Source organism: Gadus morhua, chromosome 4 (genome assembly GCF_902167405.1).
Source record: "Gadus morhua chromosome 4, gadMor3.0, whole genome shotgun sequence".
Taxonomy (NCBI): Eukaryota; Metazoa; Chordata; class Actinopteri; order Gadiformes; family Gadidae; genus Gadus; species Gadus morhua.
In genome coordinates, this window is record NC_044051.1 from 11,584,396 (window position 1) to 11,606,592 (window position 22,197).

The 22,197-nt window shown below is 39.7% G+C and overlaps 2 protein-coding genes across 6 annotated transcripts in view; both read left to right on the forward strand.

The window, feature by feature from the left end:
* The first annotated feature begins 7,593 nt into the window (after positions 1 to 7,593).
* Positions 7,594 to 22,197, forward strand: part of LOC115541679 (uncharacterized) — a 21,397-nt gene continuing 6,793 nt past the window's right edge. The window contains exons 1-5 of one of the 4 annotated variants that reach the window (XM_030353520.1): positions 7,594 to 7,802; positions 8,000 to 8,398; positions 18,495 to 18,614; positions 18,753 to 18,817; positions 19,205 to 19,716. In XM_030353520.1, coding sequence (XP_030209380.1) covers positions 7,715 to 7,802; positions 8,000 to 8,398; positions 18,495 to 18,614; positions 18,753 to 18,817; positions 19,205 to 19,327 — 795 coding nt within the window. In that variant the 5' untranslated portion in view covers positions 7,594 to 7,714 and the 3' untranslated portion in view covers positions 19,328 to 19,716. Of the gene's footprint in view, positions 7,803 to 7,999; positions 8,399 to 8,641; positions 8,762 to 8,898; positions 8,964 to 9,426; positions 9,957 to 17,405; positions 17,650 to 17,846; positions 18,246 to 18,494; positions 18,615 to 18,752; positions 18,818 to 19,204; positions 19,717 to 22,197 lie in introns of those variants that run through there. The other 3 variants (XM_030353521.1, XM_030353523.1, XM_030353524.1) reach the window with 3 other exon arrangements.
* Positions 11,632 to 13,768, forward strand: LOC115541682 (uncharacterized). Of its 2 annotated transcripts, XM_030353527.1 has the most exons (5): positions 11,632 to 11,726; positions 11,901 to 12,299; positions 13,133 to 13,264; positions 13,357 to 13,418; positions 13,536 to 13,768. In XM_030353527.1, the coding sequence occupies exons 1-5, from the start codon at positions 11,639 to 11,641 to the stop codon at positions 13,629 to 13,631; spliced, it is 777 nt and encodes a 258-aa protein (XP_030209387.1). In that variant the 5' UTR covers positions 11,632 to 11,638; the 3' UTR covers positions 13,632 to 13,768. The 2 variants fall into 2 exon arrangements, with proteins under 2 accessions (XP_030209387.1, XP_030209388.1); XM_030353528.1 differs by lacking the exon at positions 13,133 to 13,264.

The window sequence follows — 22,197 nt, forward strand, 5'->3', positions numbered from 1 at the left end:
GTGGATAAAATGTATTTTTGAAATTGCATTTTTGATCAAATGTATGAATGAATGAATAAAGTCCAAATAATGTAGCATAATAATGTGTTTCATATTTTTGTTTGACTCAGCAAAAGAAAAGTGTGATGCAGGATGTTGCCATCAATCCATGGGGCACATTCGTTAAATTGATAATTGCTGTGAGGAGGTTGACTCTTTTTTATAACGTCTATAGACTCTGTTTATATTTACCAGCGCCTCAACCCCTTGCTGGAACACAATATTCATAACAGCGCCAATTTCATAAGCCAGACTCTAAAATCCTGTTCAGCGCCAGATGGAGTTGTAGGGCCGACTCCACAAAAGCTCCTAATGACAATTACAGGGCAATAAGAGATACTTTGGGCAACATAGCATCTGAACATCAAAACGTAATAAACTAGAGACGGCATTAATGTTGACCATTAATGAATAAGTTGTGGGTCCAGGAACTTGGTAGGTTTAAGGCGACTGATGATCATCTACAAAAAAGGGACATGGATTTAGCAACTGCTCGGAGTCTTTGGCACGGGTGTTTTGTCACTCTGTGAGACCAGTTGAGGAGCATACTGGTCATAAGTCTTAATTGAAGAGCACTTAACAGTAGCAGCATAAGACTATCAGAGCTTCTGTTGTTTGTTATTGCATGCTTCTAAAGGCGTTTACCCAGAAACCCCAAAATGAAACTCTACCATCAATGTCAGCCAGCGGAAAGAGTTGTGGTGTCTGCACGCCGTCCAACCAGCAATGCTTCCTATAAACAGGCAGAAGCTATACCACCATCAGAAAACACACACACACACACACACACATACACACACACACACACACACACACACACACACACACACACACACACACACACACACACACACACACACACACACAAACACTCTCACACACACACACACACACACACACACACACACACACACACACACACACACACACACACACACACACACACACACACACACACACACACACACACACACACACACACACACACACACACACACACACACACGTATGAACAAAAAGTGAAGTGCATGCACAATTGACAGATGAATAAGAACAGAAAAAATATTGAGTTCATACCCAAACTCAGTTGAACCACATAGGAGAGATGAAAAAGAGATACAACTAACCATTGACAAAGGGTTTTTGTGAATTTAGAAATGCCTTAATTTATTTTAAGAATGTATTATGACACTTAGGATCCATGGTTTACTGCAATGTGTCAGCCAGTTCATGAGCCACTTATTTATCCCAGGTTTTCACCTTGCCAAAAGTTAGGTTTGATTCCCTATGATGCCGCCAAATGCTATTAATATATGAAAACATGGTTTGTCAGATGGTTGTGGATGGAAAAATGAATTCAATTAATACTAAAACAAGATTTCTTTATCATTGGTTATTAATAAAACTTAATGCTAGACAAAATATTGTTGAATAATTACCAAACAAAAATGTTAACATGTTTTCTGCCATATTTTTATTTATATTTGTATTGTAATGTAAAATAAAATAAGCTTTCTCTATCTTGTTTGATGCCAACTGAAATTTCTGTGTGTGCACCCATGACAATAAAAAAAAGAAAAAAAAAAGTTTAATCTAATATGGAAATGTAACGAAACTCAGGTCGTATCACCTCGCCTGATACGCATATAGAAATAACCGCAACATTTTCCACAAGGCCAACCAATCACAAGTCAATTTTATTCCTTCCGCCTTCAGTCAAATGGGTGTGATGAAAGTATCAAATGTCTTTACTCCTCCACAGATCATCATGATGAGCTGGACGTATGTCTTTCTTCCCGTCATCTTGGGTAAAATATTTACGTAAACAATTATATTTCAATAATGCATGAGTTGTATATGATGTCCTGTGTAATGATTGATTGGTATTTTGTGTTTTAAAATCACATTTATGTATCATCATATGTCGCTCCATGTTGCTGCACATTTGATCTTAATTCTAATTGAAAGTATTTTCCGTTCAGGTGCTGTTGTGTCCTGTCAGGACGTACTCTCTAACCCAGTAGTGGAGCTGACCGTGGACCAGGAGATAACGTCACTCTATACTGTGACTGTAAACTCGCAACTAAAGTAAATTTGGTTTGGTACAGGAACTGTTCTCATGAAAATCAGCCAACACTATCTCTGAATTGGGAGGACAGAGATCAAGGCATTTTTTATTATGGCAAGAATGGAACAAATTTCTTCCATTTAAATATGATGTGGAACGATTCGTCAAACTCATTCGACTTACTGATTAAGAACATCACTGATTCTCACCTTGGTCTCTACTACTGTGGAACTGAAGAACTGAACGGGGAAAAAGGAAACAAGAAAGAATCCATCTACACCTATGGTAAAATAATCACAAGGATTTTGTTAGGTAAGTTGACTAATTTTGTTGTCAAATTCATTAATATTAATTCAAATAATTATCATATGTCGGGATAATATGCAAATGTGTTCCAAGTCAAGCACTTTTTAAAGATGGGCAGGATGTGCTGATTGGAGGCGTTTGTGCCGCTACGATCTCCACCATTACAATTACATTTACAATCCCTACGATCGTCCTGCACTTTTAAGATAAAGGTCAGAACAATTGTAGAGGCTAGAGAGTGTATTGATTCATTATTTTATTGTTTAATTAATTAAAATGTTCCTCTATTATCCTTATCCTTCAACCAAAGCTTTCGGCCCTTTCCCACGAGGCGACTTACCCACGATAATGAGTTCACCGACGGGGAGAGGGGGGAGCGACCAGGGCTGAGGTCGGCTCTGATGGTTGTTAAGTGTGTGGGCTCTAGAGACACGTAAATGTGCTGCCCCACTTAGGGGTAGGAGGGCAAAGTCTTTTCAAACCAGTTTAGTATTATCGGGCCTGACTGCGTCGTGTAGAGGGGACAAAGACTGAAATCGGCGATGACGGTCGGAACAGACAACGGGAGGAAACAAATGACCCGATAGCGTAGACCACCACTGATTGTCAAGACCGGTCGTATAGTATGTACTGCCAAAGTCCTTCCCATCTTTAATAGTCACCTAGTGGGCAGGAGCATTCAGGAGTTATATCCTGAACAATGGTCGAACAAACTTAACTTCTATGAACCAAGATTGTCAAAAGGTAAGAGCACCGCTGAATTTGAACAACATTATGTGTCCTTAGATATCCCTTTAGATGCCGGTGCTGGGGACCCTGCTGCTCCAGACTGTGGACAGTGCTGGATGCTGCTGGTCATCCTGTGTCCCTCCTCCGCTCTCCTCTCTTTGTTCCTCTACTTCCTCTGCAGTCACATGGGTAGGACATCATGTGCTTTTATCCACTGGAAGTCTTTCTGCACTTCATTTGATTGTGTTCTCTCTTTTATTCTAACTCAGTTTCTGTTTCAGTTCGTGCCGGAAAACACCCTGGCATCTCTCAGGAAACCAGGCCTTTAACACTGCAAGATGAGGTATCTCATAATAATAATAATAATAATAATACATTTAATTTAGAGGCGCCTTTCAAGACACCCAAGGTCACCTTACAGAGCATATAGTCATCATTCAAAACTATGTAAAACAGACTAGGAATAAAAGGAAAACACCACCACCACCACTTACATTAAATGATGTTAACACACTGTTCTATTAAGAAGTGTGCTCAGTCGTTGTACTGTCCTAATGTCACGTTGTGTCTCTCACACGCAGCAGGAAAACTACAGCCGTGTGTTTTATGCTGTGTTGGAAACTCCACAGCACAAAGGATCTCACAGCTTCTTCGCCCGCAGTACGAGTGGGCTTTGAGAGGCGTATTGGTTATGGTTCCTCCCACCACAACACATACAGCCCACTCTCACACTCACGTCACACCCGCACAGGGCCGTAGCACCAAAGGGGGGGGGGGGGAGCGATTGTTGACGGGGGGGGGGGGGGGGGTTAGAAAAAAAAAGGTAAAATATATATATATATATATTTTTTTTTTGGTCATGGGCCCCCCCTCTGCCTTGGGCCCCCCCACAACTGTCCCCTTTGTCCCCGCAGTCCGACGGCCCTGCACCCGCATAAAAACAGAAAGTCACACAAACAAACACACACGCATGCACGCACACACATCTTTGTATATATTGAAATGACCTTGTGGTTCTTGTCATTTTGATACCTTATTTAGTGAACAGTATTATTGCAATCAATGCACAGCATGTATTTGTATTTCTGGTGAACCCATCTAACTTCCCCACACATAACACAAAGCTTATTTTTTCAAAAATCCCACCTTTTGATTTTATACTATTTTTTTAATGTTAAAAAAGGCCATACATCTTTTTATGGCCTTAAAAGATTTATGGCCTTTTTTAACATTAAAAAAATAGTATAAAATCAAAAGGTGGGATTTTTGAAAAAATAAGCTTTGTGTTATGTGTGGGGAAGTTAGATGGGTTCACCAGATGTGTTTTGATATTGGTAGGTCAAAAGGTCAAGCCGCATAATAGATTTATAGCCTTTTTTAACATAAAAAAAATAGTATAAAATCAAAAGGTGGGTTTTTGGAAAAAATAAGCTTTGTGTTATGTGTGGGGAAGTTAGATGGGTTCACCAGATGTGTTTTGATATGTGTAGGTCAAAAGGTCAAGCCGCATAATAGATTTATAGCCTTTTTTATCATTACAATTTTTTTATAAAATCAAAAGGTGGGTTTTTGGAAAAAATAAGCTTTGTGTTATGTGTGGGGCAGTTAGCTGAGTTCACCAGATGTGTTTTGTTATGGGTAGGTCAAAAGGTCAAGCCGCATAATAGATTTATAGCCTTTTTTAACATTAAAAAAATAGTATAAAATCAAAAGGTGGGTTTTTGGAAAAAATAAGCTTTGTGTTATGTGTGGGGCAGTTAGATGGGTTCATCACACGTGTTTTGATATGGGTAGGTCAAAAGGTCAAGCCGCATAATAGATTTATGGCCTTTTTTAACATTAAAGAAATAGTATAAAATCAATTGGTGGGTTTTTGGAAAAAATATGCTTTGTGTTATGTGTGGGGCAGTTAGATGGGTTCATCACACGTGTTTTGATATGGGTAGGTCAAAAGGTCAAGCCGCATAATAGATTTATGGCCTTTTTTAACATTAAAGAAATAGTATAAAATCAAAACGTGGGATTTTTGAAAAAATAAGCTTTGTGTTATGTGTGGGGAAGTTAGATGGGTTCACCAGATGTGTTTTGATATTGGTAGGTCAAAAGGTCAAGCCGCATAATAGATTTATAGCCTTTTTTAACATTAAAAAAATAGTATAAAATCAAAAGGTGGGTTTTTGGAAAAGAAGCTTTGTGTTATGTGTGGGGCAGTTAGCTGAGTTCACCAGATGTGTTTTTATATGTGTGGGTCAAAAGGTCAAACCGCATAATAGATTTATAGCTTTTTCTGAGTAAAAAATATATATAAAATCAAAGGGTAGGTATTTTGAGAAAATAAGCTTTGTGTTATGTGTGGGGAAGTTAGATGGGTTCACCAGATGTGTTTTGATATGGGTAGGTCAAAAGGTCAAGCCGCATAATAGATTTATGGCCTTTTTTAACATTAAAAAAATTGTATAAAATCAAATGGTGGGTTTTTGGAAAAAAGGAGCTTTGTGTTATGTGTGGGGCAGTTAGATGGGTTCATCACACGTGTTTTGACATGTGTAGGTCAAAAGGTCAAGCCGCATAATAGATTTATAGCATTTAACATTAAAAAATTATATAAGATGAAAGGGTGTTTTTTTTTTAGAGAATAAGCTTTGTGTTATGTGTAGGGCAGTTAGCGGAGTTCACCCTCTGTGTTTTGAAAAGGGTTAGTAAATAGTAATAGTACATAATCGTTTTAAAGCATTTATCAACATTAAAAATGATATCAAATCAAAAGATGTTTTTTTTGTAAAACATTTTTTGCTTTACATAGACAGGCCTTGTAATAACACATCTAAGTTGGTTGGACACAAATTCGTACATCACAGTCAGTGCTAAATAGATTTTTCGAATGTGTCGAATATCCAACGTCCAATATAAAACCAACTTTACCACGGTGCTCAAAGTCCCTGATAAGGGCTGGATCGTGTTATCGTCCGGACCGAAATGCTCGTCATGGAGAACATGGAAACAGAGTGTGATTAACTCTAACGTGCCTTGGGTTGCGAGTGGCGCTTGTGTTTGTGGGTTTGTCTTGTTTTCCTGTTTCTTCCCCACAGGCATCTTTGGTTCCTGATTGGACCCAGGAAGTATTGAAGCCACAATCCAGGAAGGTTAATTCTCTCCTTCGCTACATGGGCTTAATACACAGGCTGGTAGTCGGACTGGACACAGGGATGGCATGAGAGCCAGAACAATAGAATACGATCACCAGAATAACTCAATAAGGCTACGGGCCAGGCACGAATACTTACTCGTTATTTCTATATTACGAAAAAATATTGATTTCTATCAAAAGAAAGTGGTGGGTGTCTTTTCAGTCTACTTCAAGATGGACGAACAAACCACACCCAAAGGCCAGAGGTGTCATAACACTAACTCTCTCTCTCTCTAGCCTGAAGCCACAAATCTCTTCCTCTTCTGTGCTTCGCTCTTTGGGAAAGTAAGGAAAATCAATCTTCTTCTTTTTCTCTTTTACATGATTTGAGGCACAATCCTTAAGGCATGGTGCCACTAGATTTCACAAAATACCACTTTCCAAGTTTAGGCACTTTTTTGACCAAGAAGGGGCGATGATGTTCTGACAATGTTGTTCTGATGTTCTGATGTTCTGATGTTCTGATGTTCTGATGTTCTGATGTTCTTACAAGCCCCACACAGCATGTGTGTCTGTGAGGCCGTTGTAAAACTGCATCTTACCACTAGAGGTCAGGATGTTTGCTGGATAGACTGATCGATCCAGAATACATATAGGTGGACACTCGCACTAAGTCATAGGGCAGGGCAGGTAGAATCCAGTTGAAATGACCATTCACAGACACACCTGGTGGTAAAGTAGGGGCCCTTTGAAGCAAAAGAAAGATTTTATCTGTCACAGCAAACTACGACTTATGTTTTGTTTTTAACTGATATGAATGATGACACTCCTACTAATAATAATACCAACACTAATGATAATAACACCCCAGAATTCAATCAAATCAAAAATCTCAAATAGGACAAGACTTGCCTTTCTCTGTTTCAACAAACATTCTATATGGTAACCACAACTATCGCAGCCTCTCATACATATCACAAACTAGCAGTCAAATGTCACATCTCTTTACATTGGAATGTTCTTCTGCTCAATCATAGTTTATCCTAAACTTCTGATGATTTATCTTTCACCAGAAGCTGGTTGGTCAAGGTCTGTTCGATGCTTTATGGCAAACAGAAGAAAAGGGGTCTTGGATGGTTATCTGAATATCACACAGGAAGAACAGAGAGTTGTTTGTTTGGCTTCTTCTGCAGGCTTTTACCCAGAAATTCCAAAATAAAACTCTACTACCAACAACAGCCAGCGGAAACATTTGTGGTTTCTGCACACAGTCCAAGTGGCAAAGCGCACACACACACACACACACACACACACACACACACACACACACACACACACACACACACACACACACACACACATAATGTGTGTGTTAATGATAATAACCACAACATTTTCCGCAATGTCAGCCGCAAGTTCTTTTTCATCTTTCCACCTTCAGTCTAATGGGCGTCAGAAAGGTATCAAATGTCTTTACTCCTCAACGGATCATCACCATGAAATGGATGTATATATTTCTACGCGTTATCTTGGGTAAAGTAATATTTTTATTATTTCTATTTTAAAAATACATGAGTTGTATACGTTGTAGCGTAGGCTACAACATATTTGTTGTTGAACAACAAACTGTGTAATTTGTATGTGGGGTTTTAGCATCACAGGACTTCATATGTTGTCATGCATCATGTTCCTGTGTGTTTCTTCATATTCTGAATCTATTTTTCATTCAGGTGCTGTTGTGTCCTTTCAGAACGTACTCTCTAACCCAGTATTGGAGCTGATTGTGAGACCAGGAGAAAACGTTACTCTATACTGTGACTGTAATTCCTCAACTGGTGTTTATATCATTTGGTTCAGAAATTGTTCTCATGAAAATCAGCCAACATTTGTATTGGAAACCGTTGAAGCCAATCCGAAAACGGAAATTCATTACTCATATGAAAGAAAATATTTACATTATAATTTTAAATGGAACATATCTACGAGCTCGCATGATTTACTGATTAACAGCATCAGTGAAACTCACCTGGGACTATACTACTGCGGAACTCGAGAAAAACTTACTCTGGATACAGGATTAATCAAATTTGTCTACACATATGGAAATTCAACCACAAGGATTTTACTTGGTAAGTATGACATTAGTGGTATTTGGATGTTTTTGTTTTTGATGATGGAGAGAACCTATTGATTCATTAAATATGCCTCATTGATTAATTGACTGTTCTATTACATTCTAAATGTACGTTTAGTTATCTGTGATGACAAAACAGTAGTAGATAGTAAGAAAGTTGTGTTTTTATTTCATTTAGTCTCCGAAAATATAGATTTATATATATATATATTTGATGCCTTTCCTGCCGGTGCTGTAGGCCCTGCTGCTCCAGACTGTGGACAGTGCTGGATGCTGCTGGTCATTCTATGTCCGTCCTCTGCTCTTCTCCTCTCCCTCCTCTCATCCTTGGTCGTCTACCTCCTCTGCAGAAGGAAAGGTAGCGTATATATCTCTGTTAACTGTCATCTTCTGTATCTTGGGAACACCTACGCTACATATTGTCTTCCGTAGAAGCAGCAACTGTCTCCCTTTGCTGGTTTGTGGCCTTATGATGACTGTTTGTGTTTCTTTAAGATGAAGACCTCCATGTTGCTCAGACATCACCCAGCATTAGAGATGTAACATCAATCAGGAACCAGGTAACGTATAGTTGATATACTTAGGTACATTTGTGATGTAATGGTAGAGGACAGTATGGAGTACATTTACAGGTTGTGGTGGAGCGCTGTACAAAGATGTTTACTGAAGGCTGAATGAACATCAATGGACCCAATGTTCAGTGATAGTCAGGTGTTATCAGACGCAGGAAGAGAAGTGCTCTACAGGAAGTAGCTTCTTCCTGTAGAGTCGCCTCATAAGGGTCTAACAAGGGACACACTTTAGCAGTATTCAATAGTTTGATTTGAGAAGGGAAACCAACTATTATGTTGATAATGTAATACTATGATGCGTGTTCATGATGTAATGGTTTATCAAAGTGTACATTATGTTGATGACGTAAGGTTACAGTAGAGTGTACAGTATGTTGATGATGTAATGGTGTAGCAGAGAGTAAATAGTAATGATGTATCAGTGGTATTGATGGTTATATGTCTCTCTCAGGATGAAGTTGGCCTGTGTTACGCTACACTGGATATCCCTCTACGTTCTCAGAGACCTAAAAAGAAGAGAGTCCAACCCTCAGAGTTCAGCACCTACTCAGCCATCAATACTAAGAGGATGTGACCATGACCAAGTCTTTAATACCAATACAGGGCTCTACTTCCTCAATATGACCTCATCTTGTGCTGTCAAGAGGACGAAGAATATATAGTTTAGTTATATATAAAACTAATGGCCAGTTTTTATTTATTTAATCATATTCATGCATAGATATATTATTTATATAAAGAATAAATCCCTCCTCTCTTTGTTCCTCTACTTCCTCTTCCTGTTTATGCTGTGTTGAAAACTCCACATCAAAAATGATCTCAGAGCTTCTCCGCCCGCAGTACGAGTGGGCTTTGAGAGGCGGTTTGGTTAGGGTTCCTCCCACAAAAAAAGCATACAGCCCAACGCACACACATAGACTCCCCAACAACAACACAAAAACACACAGTCGCAGACACAAACACACATGTTTGTATGTATTGAAATTTCCTGTGGATAAAATGTATTTGAAATTGCATTTTTGATCAAATGTATGAATGAATAAATAAAGTCCAAATAATGTGGCATAATAATGTGTTTCATATTTTTGTTTGACTCAGCAAAAGAAAAGTGTGATGCAGGATGTTGACGTGTTTTCAGGTTATATTTTGCCTATTAAATCCATCAATCCATGCGGCACATTCGTTAAATTGATAATTTCTGTGAGGAGGTTGACTCTTTTTTATAACGTCTATAGACTCTGTTTACATTTACCAGCGCCTCAACCCCTTGCTGGAACACAATATTCATAACAGCGCCAATTTCATAAGCCAGACTCTAAAATCCTGTTCAGCACTAGATGGAGTTGTAGGGCCGACTCCACAAAAGCTCCTAATGACAATTACAGGGCAATAAGAGATACTTTGGGCAAAATAGCATCTGAACATCAAAACGTAATAAACTAGAGACGGCATTAATGTTGACCATTAATGACTAAGTTGTGGGTCCAGGAACCTGGTAGGTTTAAGGCAACTGATGATCATCTACAAAAAAGGGACATGGATTTAGCAACTGCTCGGAGTCTTTGGCACTGGTCTTTTGTCACTCTGTGAGACCATTTGAGGAGCATACTGGTCATAAGTCGTAATTGAAGAGCACTTAACAGTCGCAGCATAAGACTATCAGAGCTTCTGTTGTTTGTTATTGCATGCTTCTAAAGGCGTTTACCCAGAAACCCCAAAATGAAACTCTACCATCAATGTCAGCCAGCGGAAAGAGTTGTGGTGTCTGCACGCCGTCCAACCAGCAATGCTTCCTATAAACAGGCTGAAGCTATACCACCATCAGAAAACACACACACACACACACACACACACACACACACACACACACACACACACACACACACACACACACACACACACACACACACACACACACACACACACACACACACACACACACACACACACACACACGTATGAACAAAAAGTGAAGTGCATCCACACAGACAGATGAATAAGAACAGAAAAAATATTGAGTTCATACCCAAACTCAGTTGAACCACATAGGAGAGATGAAGAAGAGATACAACTAACCATGGACAAAGGGTTCCTGTGAATTTACAAATGCCTTAATTTATTTTAAGAATGTATGACACTTAGGATCCATGGTTTACTGCAATGTGTCAGCCAGTTCATGAGCCACTTATTTATCCCAGGTTTTCACCTTGCCAAAAGTAAGGTTTCATTCCCTATGATGCTGCCAAATGCTATTAATATATGAAACAATGGTTTTGTCAGATGTTTGTGGATGAAAAAATGAATTCAATTAATACTAAAACAAGATTTCTGTATCATTGGTTATTAAGAAAACTTAATGGTTGACAAAATATTGTTGAATAATTACCAAACAAAAATGTTAACATGTTTTCTGCCATATTTTTATTTATATTTGTATTGTAATGTAAAACAAAAGATGCTTTCTCTATCTTGTTTGATGCCAAATTTCTGTGTGTGCACCCTTGACAATAAAAGGAAAAAAAAAAAGAAAGTTTAATCTAATATGGAAATGTAACGAACTCAGGTCGTATCACCTCGCCTGATACGCATATAGAAATAACCGCAACATTTTCCATGAGGCCAACCAATCACAAGTCATTTTTAATCCTTCCGCCTTCATTCAAATGGGTGTGATGAAAGTATCAAATGTCTTCACTCCTCCACAGATCATCATGATGAGCTGGACGTATGTCTTTCTTCCCGTCATCTTGGGTAAAATATTTACGTTAAAATTTCTATTTCAATAATGCATGAGTTGTATATGATGTCCTGTGTAAGGTATGATGGGTATTTGGTGTTTTAAAATCACATTTATATATCATCATATGTTCCTCCATGTTGCTGCACATTTGATCTTAATAATAATTGAAAGTATTTTTCATTCAGGTGCTGTTGTGTCCTGTCAGGACGTACTCTCTAACCCAGTAGTGGAGCTGACCGTGAGACCAGGACAAAACGTTACTCTATACTGTGACTGTAAACTCACAACTAATGTAAATCTTGTTTGGTACAGGAACTGTTCTCATGAAAATCAGCCAACACTAGCTCTGAATTGGAAGGACAGAGATAATGGCATTTTTGAATATGAAGAGAATGGACGAAACTTTTCCCATTTAAATATGATGTTGAACGCTTCGTCAAACTCATACGACTTACTGATTAAGAACATTACTGATTCTCACCTTGGTCTCTACTACTGTGGAACTGAAGAACTGAACGGGGAAAAAGGAAACAAGAAAGAATATATCTACACATATGGTAAAATAATCACAAGGATTTTGTTTGGTAAGTTGACTATTTTTGTTGTCAAATTCATTAATATGAATTCAATATATTATCATATGTCGGGATCATATGCAAATGTGTTCCAAGTCAAGCACTTTTTAAAGATGGGCAGGATGTGCCGATTGGAGGCATTTGTGCCGCTACCATCTCTACCATTACAATTACATTTACAATCCCTACGATCATCCTGCACCTTTAAGATAAAGGTCAGAACAATTGTAGAGGCTAGAGAGTGTATTGATTCATTATTGTATTGTTTAATTAATTAAAATGTTCCTCTAATATATCCAATATTAAAATGTATTAATTCATGAAAACATCAAAATAAATAAGCCAGCATTCTTCAACCAAAGCTTTAGGCCCTTTCCCACGAGGCGACTTACCCACGATAATGAGTTCACCGACGGGGAGAGGGGGGAGCGACCAGGGCTGAGGTCGGCTCTGATGGTTGTTTAGTGTGCGGGCTCTAGAGACACCTAAATGTGCTGCCCCCCTTAGGGGTAGGAGGGCAAAGTCTTTTCAAACCAGTTTAGTATTATGGGGCCTGACTGCGTCGTGTAGAGGGGACTGAGACTGAAATCGGCGATGACAGTGGGAACAGACAACGGGAGGAAACAAATGACCCGATAGCGTAGACCACCACTGATTGTCAAGACCGGTCGTACAGTGTGTACTGCCAGAGTCCTTCCCATCTTTAATAGTCACCTAGTGGGCAGGAGCATTCAGGAGTTATATCCTGGACAATGGTCGAACAAACTTAACTTCTATGAACCAAGATTGTAGAAAGGTAAGAACTAGCACCGCTGAATTTGAACAACATTATGTGTCCTTAGATATCCCTTTAGATGCCGGTGCTGGAGACCCTGCTGCTCCAGGCTGTGGGCAGTGCTGGATGCTGCTGGTCACCCTGTGCCCGTCCTCTGCTCTCCTCTCTTTGTTCCTCTACTTCCTCTGCAGTCACATGGGTAGGACATCATGTGCTTTATGTCACTGGAAGTCTTTCTGAACTTCATTTGATTGTGTTCTCTCTTTTATTCTAACTCAGTTTCTGTTTCAGTTCGTGCCGGAAAACCCTCTGGCATCTCTCAGGAAACCAGACCTTTAACACTGCAAGATGAGGTATCTGATAGTACACCACTTACATTAAATGATGTTAACACCCTGTTCTATTAAGAAGTGTGCTGCTCAGTCGTTGTACTTTCCTAATGTCACGTTGTGTCCGTCTCTCACACGCAGGATGAAAACTACAGCCATGTGTTTTATGTTGTGTTGGAAACTCCACAGCACAAAGGATCTCACAGCTTCTTCGCCCGCAGTACGAGTGGGCTTTGAGAGGCGTATTGGTTATGGTTCCTCCCACCACAACACTTACAGCCCACTCTCACACTCACGTCACACCCGTATAAAAACAGAAAGTCACACAAACAAACACACACGCATGCACGCACACACATCTTTGTATACATTGAAATGACCTTGTGGTTCTTATCATTTTGATAACTTATTTAGTGAACGGTATTATTGCAATCAATGCAAAGCATGTATTTGTATCTCATTGTATGCCTAGAGTAAAATGTCTTGTACTTTTATTTGTGAAAGAATTAAAGTCCAAAGAGTATTAAATTTCAGTTTTTTTTTTAAAGCTCTCCTTAATAAGAGTCAGTTAAAAGAATGGGTTGTTCTTTTAGAGGTACATTACAGAATCGCAATATATATGAATACTGTATGTTCATAAATGAGTGAATAAAACCCTATGAAGGAAAACATACCCGTTTGACAATTTATTAAAACTTCTCAATCAAGATCATGTTGGTCTGACTACAACATGAGACCAGAGGTTTGCGTCGATCAGCTACAGGATGCTATCGTGGTTTTCCTGTTTGATTCTCATCAGTTTATTGTTAGCGTGTTCAATCCTTTTTTCATTGAGGTGTGGGCTGGCCAACAACAACCATTGGGTGGTTGGTCGGAGCTCCGCCTTCCTCACATCCTCTTAGTATTGATGTCAGTTCTGAGGGTTGGACTCACAACACTTTAGGTCTCTGTGAAGGTAGAGGCATATCCAGTGTCGTGGAACACAGGCCATCTTCATCTTGAAAGAGACAGTTTGATATTTCTCCATCTGCCTCGGTTCCACATTAAAGAAAGCTGATGCCCCTGCAGGATTCTGTTTTGATGAAGCGATTGTCTGAATTCACTCGTGTCAGTATACGTAGTTATAACTTCTTACCATGGATGGTTCTCACATGTATGAAGTTAAAAAAACAAACACTAGGAAGTTAAGGTGGTTAAAATTAGCAACTGGTAGAAGCGGTTCTTAAACCTGATTTCCTGTGTTCTCTTTCTTGAGTCAGGTGTTGTCTGATCAACTCTGTGGTCTTTAGCGGCTGGAGTTGGTACAGAGTCAAGATATCGAAAAAGGTTGGTGCTAAGTTATTGCTATTTTCATCTTAATCAATGTCTTTTTCTTACACTAGGCCCAAAATATATCAAACTATATCCACATATACATACGTAGGCACTGGCAGAAACATTAAACTTGCATTATGCAATTTTGGAACTACAAGGTTTCTCATGAATAAAATGCGCCCATCCACAAGTTGTGTTAAAACGCAGGACAAGGGTTTTGAAGCACCTAGGGAATGTGTATCAGTGTTAATTAATTTCATTGTTTAAATTTGTTGAATACTTGCAGAATATTCAATTCATTTGCTTTTGTGACTTTGCAACTTTGCAAAAACACAAGCATGCAAACCAATAACAATAGTCAATGTAAGTCAATACAGCTCTAATTCATAATCCTTTGAACCAGATGAAGGATTTTTTGTAAGTTGTCTCTGCCTGCTCCCTCCTCCCCAGACCCCAAACTCACGCGGGTTTCCATGTTGAGGGCACTGAACAGATATGAGTGCAAGCCGAGCTGAACGCGCCAAATTTTGAGATAAGACAACGATTCTATTTCAACAACGTCAAGCGATGATGATGTGTATGTTTGCAATTGATTTATTGTTTTCTGTGCTCTAAATTATCTCCATCTTTGAAATGCAATTCCAAGATGAACACGTGTTCTGGCAGGGCTCTGGTCAGTGAGCTTTTTTGAAAAGAGCTCAAGGCTTTCTGGGTCGGGCAGAATCTAAGACAGTCTCAGTTGATATTAGTTGTTATTTAGCTTGTTCCCATGGTTGCACCCCAGCTGCTGACGCCCCTGGGACTCGGGCCTGATGAAGACGCTCAAAGTCCCTGATGGGGACTTTGAGCGGGGCTGGATCGTGTTATCGTCCGGACCGAAATGCTCGTCATGGAGAACATCGAAACAGAGTGTGATTAACTCTAACGTGCCTTGGGTTGCAAGTGGCGCTTGTGTTTGTGGGTTTGTCTTGTTTTCATCTTTCTTCCCCACAGGCATCTTTGGTTCCTGATTGGACCCAGGAAGTGTTGAAGCCTCAATCCAGGAAGGTTAATTCTCTCTTTCGCTACATGGGCTTAGTACAACGGCTGGTAGTCGGACTGGACACAGGGATGGCATGAGAGCCAGAACAATAGAATACGATCACCAGAATAACTCAATAAGGCTACGGGCCAAGCACGAATACTTACTCGTTATTTCTATATTACGAAAAAATATTGATTTCTATCAAAAGAAAATGGTGGGTGTCTTTTCAGTCTGCCTACTTCAAGATGTACGAACAACCACACCCCAAGGCCAGAGGTGTCATAACACTAACTCTCTCTGCGGATAGCCTGAAGCCACAAATCTGGTCCTCTTATGTGCTTCGCTCTTTGGGAAAGTAAGGAAAATCTATCTTCTTCTTTTTCTCTTTTACATGATTTGTGGCACAATCCTTAAGGCATGGTGCCACTAGATTTAACAAAATACCACTTTCCAAGTTTGGGCACTTTTTTGACCAAGAAGGGGCGATGATGTTCTGACAATGTTGTTCTGATTTTCTGATGTTCTGACGTTCTTACAAGCCCCACACAGCATCAGGCCCCGAGTGTGTCTGTGAGGCCGTTGTAAAACTGCATCTTACCACTAGAGGTCATGATGTTTGCTGGATAGACTGATCGATCCAGCATACATATAGGTGGACACTCGCACTAAGTCATAGGGCAGGGCAGGTAGAATCCAGTTGAAATGACCATTCACAGACACACCTGGTGGTAAAGTAGGGGCCCTTTGAAGCAAAAGAAAGATTTTATCTGTCACAGCAAACTAAGACTTATGTTTTGTTTTTAACTGATATGAATGATGACACTCCTACTAATAATAATACCAACACTAATGATAATAACACCCCAGAATTCAATCAAATCAAAAATCTCAAATAGGACAAGACTTGCCTTTCTCTGTTTCAACAAACATGTAACCACAACTATCCCAGCCTCTCATGCATATCACAAACTAGCAGTCAAATGTCCCATCTCTTTACATTGAAATGTTCTTCTGCTCAATCAATGTTTATCCTAAGCTTCTGATGATTTATCTTTCACCAGAAGCTGGTTGGTCAAGGTCCGTTCGAGGCTTTATGGCAAACAGAAGAAAAGGGGTATTGGATGGTTATCTGAATATCACACAGGAAGAACAGAGAGTTGTTTGTTTGGCTTCTTCTGCAGGGTTTACCCAGAAATCCCAAAATCAAACTACTACCAACAACAGCCAGTGGAAACATTTGTGGTTTCTGCACACAGTCTAACTGGCAGGCGCACACACACACACGCACAGACACACACACACACACACACACACACACACACACACACACACACACACACACACACACACACACACACACACACACACACACACACACACACACACACACACACACATATATAACCACAGACATTTGTATGCACATTGACATGAACAAGAAAAGACAAAATGTAATGTTGATGCACACACTCAATTGAACAGTATGGGTGAATACATTTTCACAAGGATCAAGCATTTACCGCAATGTTTCAGCCTGTAGTTAGTGAGCCACCACAATGTTAATTCCAGTTTCCCACCTTGCAAAAAAACTGACTTAGTTTCAGGGTTTGATTCCCTCTTTGGCCCCCAACTCTAAGAATATATTGTTGTGCATGTTTCAATTCAAATTAATGTTGTGTTTAATCTAATAATAGATTGAAGATAAAATCGTCTCAGCCCAGGAAATCGTGTTCTGACAATCAAACCTCTCCTGGTACGCTGAGAGAAATAACCACAACATTTTCCTCAATGTCAGCCAATCACAAGTTCTTTTTCATCTTTCCGCCTTCAGTCTAATGGGCGTCAGAAAGGTATCAAATGTCTTTACTCGGATCATCACCATGAAATGGATGTATATATTTCTACGCGTTATCTTGGGTAAAGTAATATTTTTATTATTTCTATTTTAAAAATACATGAGTTGTATAGGTTGTAGCGTAGGCTACAACATATTTGTTGTTGAACAACAAACTGTGTAATTTGTGTGTGGGGTTTTAGCATCACAGGACTTCATATGTTGTCATGCATCATGTTCCTGTGTGTTTCTTCATATTCTGAATCTATTTTTCATTCAGGTGCTGTTGTGTCCTTTCAGAACGTACTCTCTAACCCAGTATTGGAGCTGATTGTGAGACCAGGAGAAAACGTTACTCTATACTGTGACTGTAATTCCTCAACTGGTGTTTATATCATTTGGTTCAGAAATTGTTCTCATGAAAATCAGCCAACCTTTGTATTGGAAACCGTTGAAGCCAATCCAAAAAAGGAAATTCATCACTCATATGAAAGAAAATATTTACATTATCATTTTAAATGGAACATATCTACGAGCTCGTATGATTTACTGATTAACAGCATCAGTGAAACTCACCTGGGACTATACTACTGCGGAACTCGAGAAAAACTTACTCTGGATGCAGGATTAACCAAATTTGTCTACACATATGGAAATTCAAGCACAAGGATTTTACTTGGTAAGTATGACATTAGTGTTATTTGGATGCTTTTGTTTTTCATGATGGAGAGAACCTATCGATTCATTAAATATGCCTCATTGATTGATTGATTAATTGACTGTTCTATTACATTCTAAATGTACGTTTAGTTATCTGTAATGACAAAACAGTAGTAGATTGTAAGAAGGTTGTGTTTTTATTTCATTTAGTCTCCGAAAATATAGATTTATATATATATATTTGATGCCTTTCCTGCCGGTGCTGTAGGCCCTGCTGCTCCAGACTGTGGACAGTGCTGGGTGCTGCTGGTCATCCTGTGTCCCTCCTCTGCTCTTCTCCTCTCCCTCCTCTCATCCTTGGTCGTCTACCTCCGCTGTAGAAGGAAAGGTAGCGTATATATCTCTGTTAACTGGCATCTTCTGTATCTTGAGAACACCTACGCTACATATTGTCTTCCGTCGTAGCAGCCACTGTCTCCCTTTGCTGGTTTTGTGGCCTTATGATGACTGTTTGTGTTTCTTTAAGATGAAGACCTCCATGTTGCTCAGACATCACCCAGCAGTAGAGATGTAACATCAATCAGGAACCAGGTAACGTATAGTTCATATACTTAGGTACATTTGTTATGTAATGGTAGAGGCAGTATACGGAGTACGTTTACAGGTTATGGTTGAGCGCTGTACAAAGATGTTTACTGAAGGCTGCATGAACATCAATGGACCCAATGTTCAGTGATAGTGAGGTGTTATTAGACGCAGGAAGAGAAGTGCTCTACAAAGTGTACATTATGTTGATGATGTAAGGTTACAGTAGAGTGTACAGTATGTTGATGATGTAATGTCCTATCAAAGTGTACATTATGTTGATGACGTAAGGTTACAGTAGAGTGTACAGTATATTGATGATGTAATGGTGTAGCAGAGAGTGAAGTAGGTAATGACGTATCAGTGGTATTGATGGTTATATGTCTCTCTCAGGATGAAGTTGGCCTGTGTTACGCTACACTGGATATCCCTCTACGTTCTCAGAGACCTAAAAAGAAGAGAGTCCAACCCTCAGAGTTCAGCACCTACTCAGCCATCAATACTAAGAGGATGTGACCATGACCAAGTCTTTAATGCCAATACAGGGCTCTACTTCCTCAATATGACCTCATCTTTGTGCTGTCAAGAGGACGAAGAATATATAGTTTAGTCATATATACAACTAATGGCCAGTTTTTATTTATTTATTCATATTCATGCATGCATACATTATTTATATAAAGAATAAAGCCCTCCTCTCTTTGTTCCTCTACTTCCTCTTCCTGTTTATGCTTTGTTTAAAACTCCACATCACAAATGATCTCAGAGCTTCTCCGCCCGCAGTACGAGTGGGCTTTGAGAGGCGGTTTGGTTAGGGTTCCTCCCACAAAAAAAGCGTACAGCCCAACGCACACACATAGACTCCCCAAAAACAACACAAAAACACACAGTCGCAGACACAAACACACATTTTTGTATGTATTGAAATTGCCTGTGGATAAAATGTATTTGAAATTGCATTTTTGATCAAATGTATGAATGAATAAATAAAGTCCAAATAATGTGGCATAATAATGTGTTTCATATTTTTGTTTGACTCAGCAAAAGAAAAGTGTGATGCAGGATGTTGACATGTTTTCAGGTTATATTTTGCCTATTAAATCCATCAATCCATGCGGCACATTCGTTAAATTGATAATTGCTGTGACGAGGTTGACTCTTTTTTATAACGTCTATAGACTCTGTTTACATTTACCAGCGCCTCAACCCCTTGCTGGAACACAATATTCATAACAGCGCCAATTTCATAAGCCAGACTCTAAAATCCTGTTCAGCGCTAGGTGGAGTTGTAGGGCCGACTCCACAAACAACCCAGTCGCCAAGAAAAAACGTTGACGGTGTACGTTTCCATGAACACTGGATACGTAGCATTTCAACGTAAAAAATAGCATGTTATACCTACAGTATCCACGCGTGCCGCTGTGGAGGCGGGTTTCGGGGTTTGGGTTTCACGGCTTTCGCGGCAAATTGTGGACACGATTGTTTAGGGGGGGGGGGGAAGAGGAAGTAGACTGTTGTTGACCGGGGGGGGGGGGGGGGGGCGACACGTTTGTTGAGGGGGGGGGGGGGGGGAGACACGTTTGTAGGGAGGGGGGGGGGGCACGCTCGACAACGAGAGTTGGTTTTTATTGAACGAGGCTTCAACACGGAACAGCTGCACGAAACGATGGTCACGTCACTCTCGGTGACGGTGTCGACAACAATGAACACACGAACAATGTTAATAGAACAACACACAACCACATAACATCCCGAACCCATTAACCCCACTTAATCCTAACAACAAAACAAGTTAACAAAAGCCCCTTTTGTCAACTGACAACCCCAATTCCCAGAATCCCCCGCGGCTCCGGAACCCGGCGTAGCCGATATTAATCTTTATTATCTGAATGGGAAATGCAATATTTTAGGACAGATACACCATTAAACGCGTTTCTAATTACATTTCTAGCGAGAAATGTACATTTTCCTTACATAATCTTCAGTCAGTGAATGTGTATGATCTTTATTAATCTTTATTATCTGAATGGGAAATGCAATATTTTAGGACCGATTCACCGTTAAACGTGTTTCTAATAACATTTCTAGCGAGAAATATACTTTTTACTTGCATAATCTTCAGTCAGTGATTGTGTCTGATCTTTAGTTTTATAGTTATTAGGATTTGATCGGCTCGCTCGCATGTTTCAACGACGTCAGGTTGTTAGGAATAGGGACGCTGCTTTCGCTAAACTAGCTGCTCACGTGCTTCCTGCGTTTGTGTTATTAAACTGTTACTTTATGTAACTTTTTTTTCCATGCTACACAGAACGAAATGTAAACCCATGCAAATAAAGACTTCATGGTCATAATAATTTAAATATCATTAATCTCCTGAGTGTGTTGGGTGGTATTCTATTTTTTTCAACGGGGCTGGTGCCGTCTCCTTTTGACCTTTTGACCCCAGACTTCTGGGGGAATAGCTGAATCAATTCATTAGTCAATCAGAAGCATGTAAATATCTTCCCGGTGGCGTAGGAGGACGAACAAGGTGTCCTTCAACATCTACGCTTCCAGGCGATTGCAACGGTGCCACACATGAGCATATTCGAACATGTTTAATGGTAGTAATTAGCTGTCGAAATTGGAGGCCTTAATCAATAATGAGCAGCTATTGATTTGCTTCCCGATAAAAATTTGTGACAAATTACATGTTATTTAGCATCTACACATTGAGCTGAGTCCAATGACACCAAGCATGACACTCTAGCTAATGGTAACATGTATTTTACATGGTACACCTAGGTCTAGGACATGATCTCGGTGTAGCAAGAGGGCGAGCTTGATCTCATTGGACTCAGCTTAACGTGTAGATGCTAATTAACATGTAATTTGTCAAAAATCTCCATCGGGAAGCAAATCTATAGCTGGTCATTATTGATAAAGGCCTTCAAAAACGACAGCTAATTACTACCCCGAAACATATTCAAATATGATCATGTGTGGCACTGTTGCAATCGTCTCGAAACGTAGATGTCAAAGGACACCTTGTTTGCCCTGTTGCACGACCGGGAAGATATTTTCATACTTCTAATGGATTGATTCATATTTTAAGGTTCTCGGAGTGAGACTTTAAGCGGCTGCAGCAGAAGTGTTGAGACGAAAGATGATATCAAGACATTAATAGAATATTCCCATTCACATTATGATTCTTCGTCATAACATCCGACCAAACATCCTTTACATTCACCGAGCGAAGATTATGAAAGTCCAGGCCCCCCCTTCCTGCACTCGGGGTCCGACCGGGCCAAGTTTCGGTGCGGGGGTCCCAGTTAGGCCCTAGAATATGGTATTCAAATTTCAGGGCGGTAGGACCTTCCTATCTCAAAAACTGTTTTTCCACCACA

Excerpts from the sequence above, each read along its gene's own strand:
- LOC115541682 (XM_030353527.1), top strand. The coding sequence starts at position 11,639 with ATGGGTGTGATGAAAGTATCAAATGTCTTCACTCCTCCACAGATCATC. Across the intron at positions 12,300-13,132 it reads AATCACAAGGATTTTGTTTG|ATATCCCTTTAGATGCCGGT; the intron begins GTAAGTTGACTA and ends ATGTGTCCTTAG. Across the intron at positions 13,265-13,356 it reads CTTCCTCTGCAGTCACATGG|TTCGTGCCGGAAAACCCTCT; the intron begins GTAGGACATCAT and ends TTTCTGTTTCAG.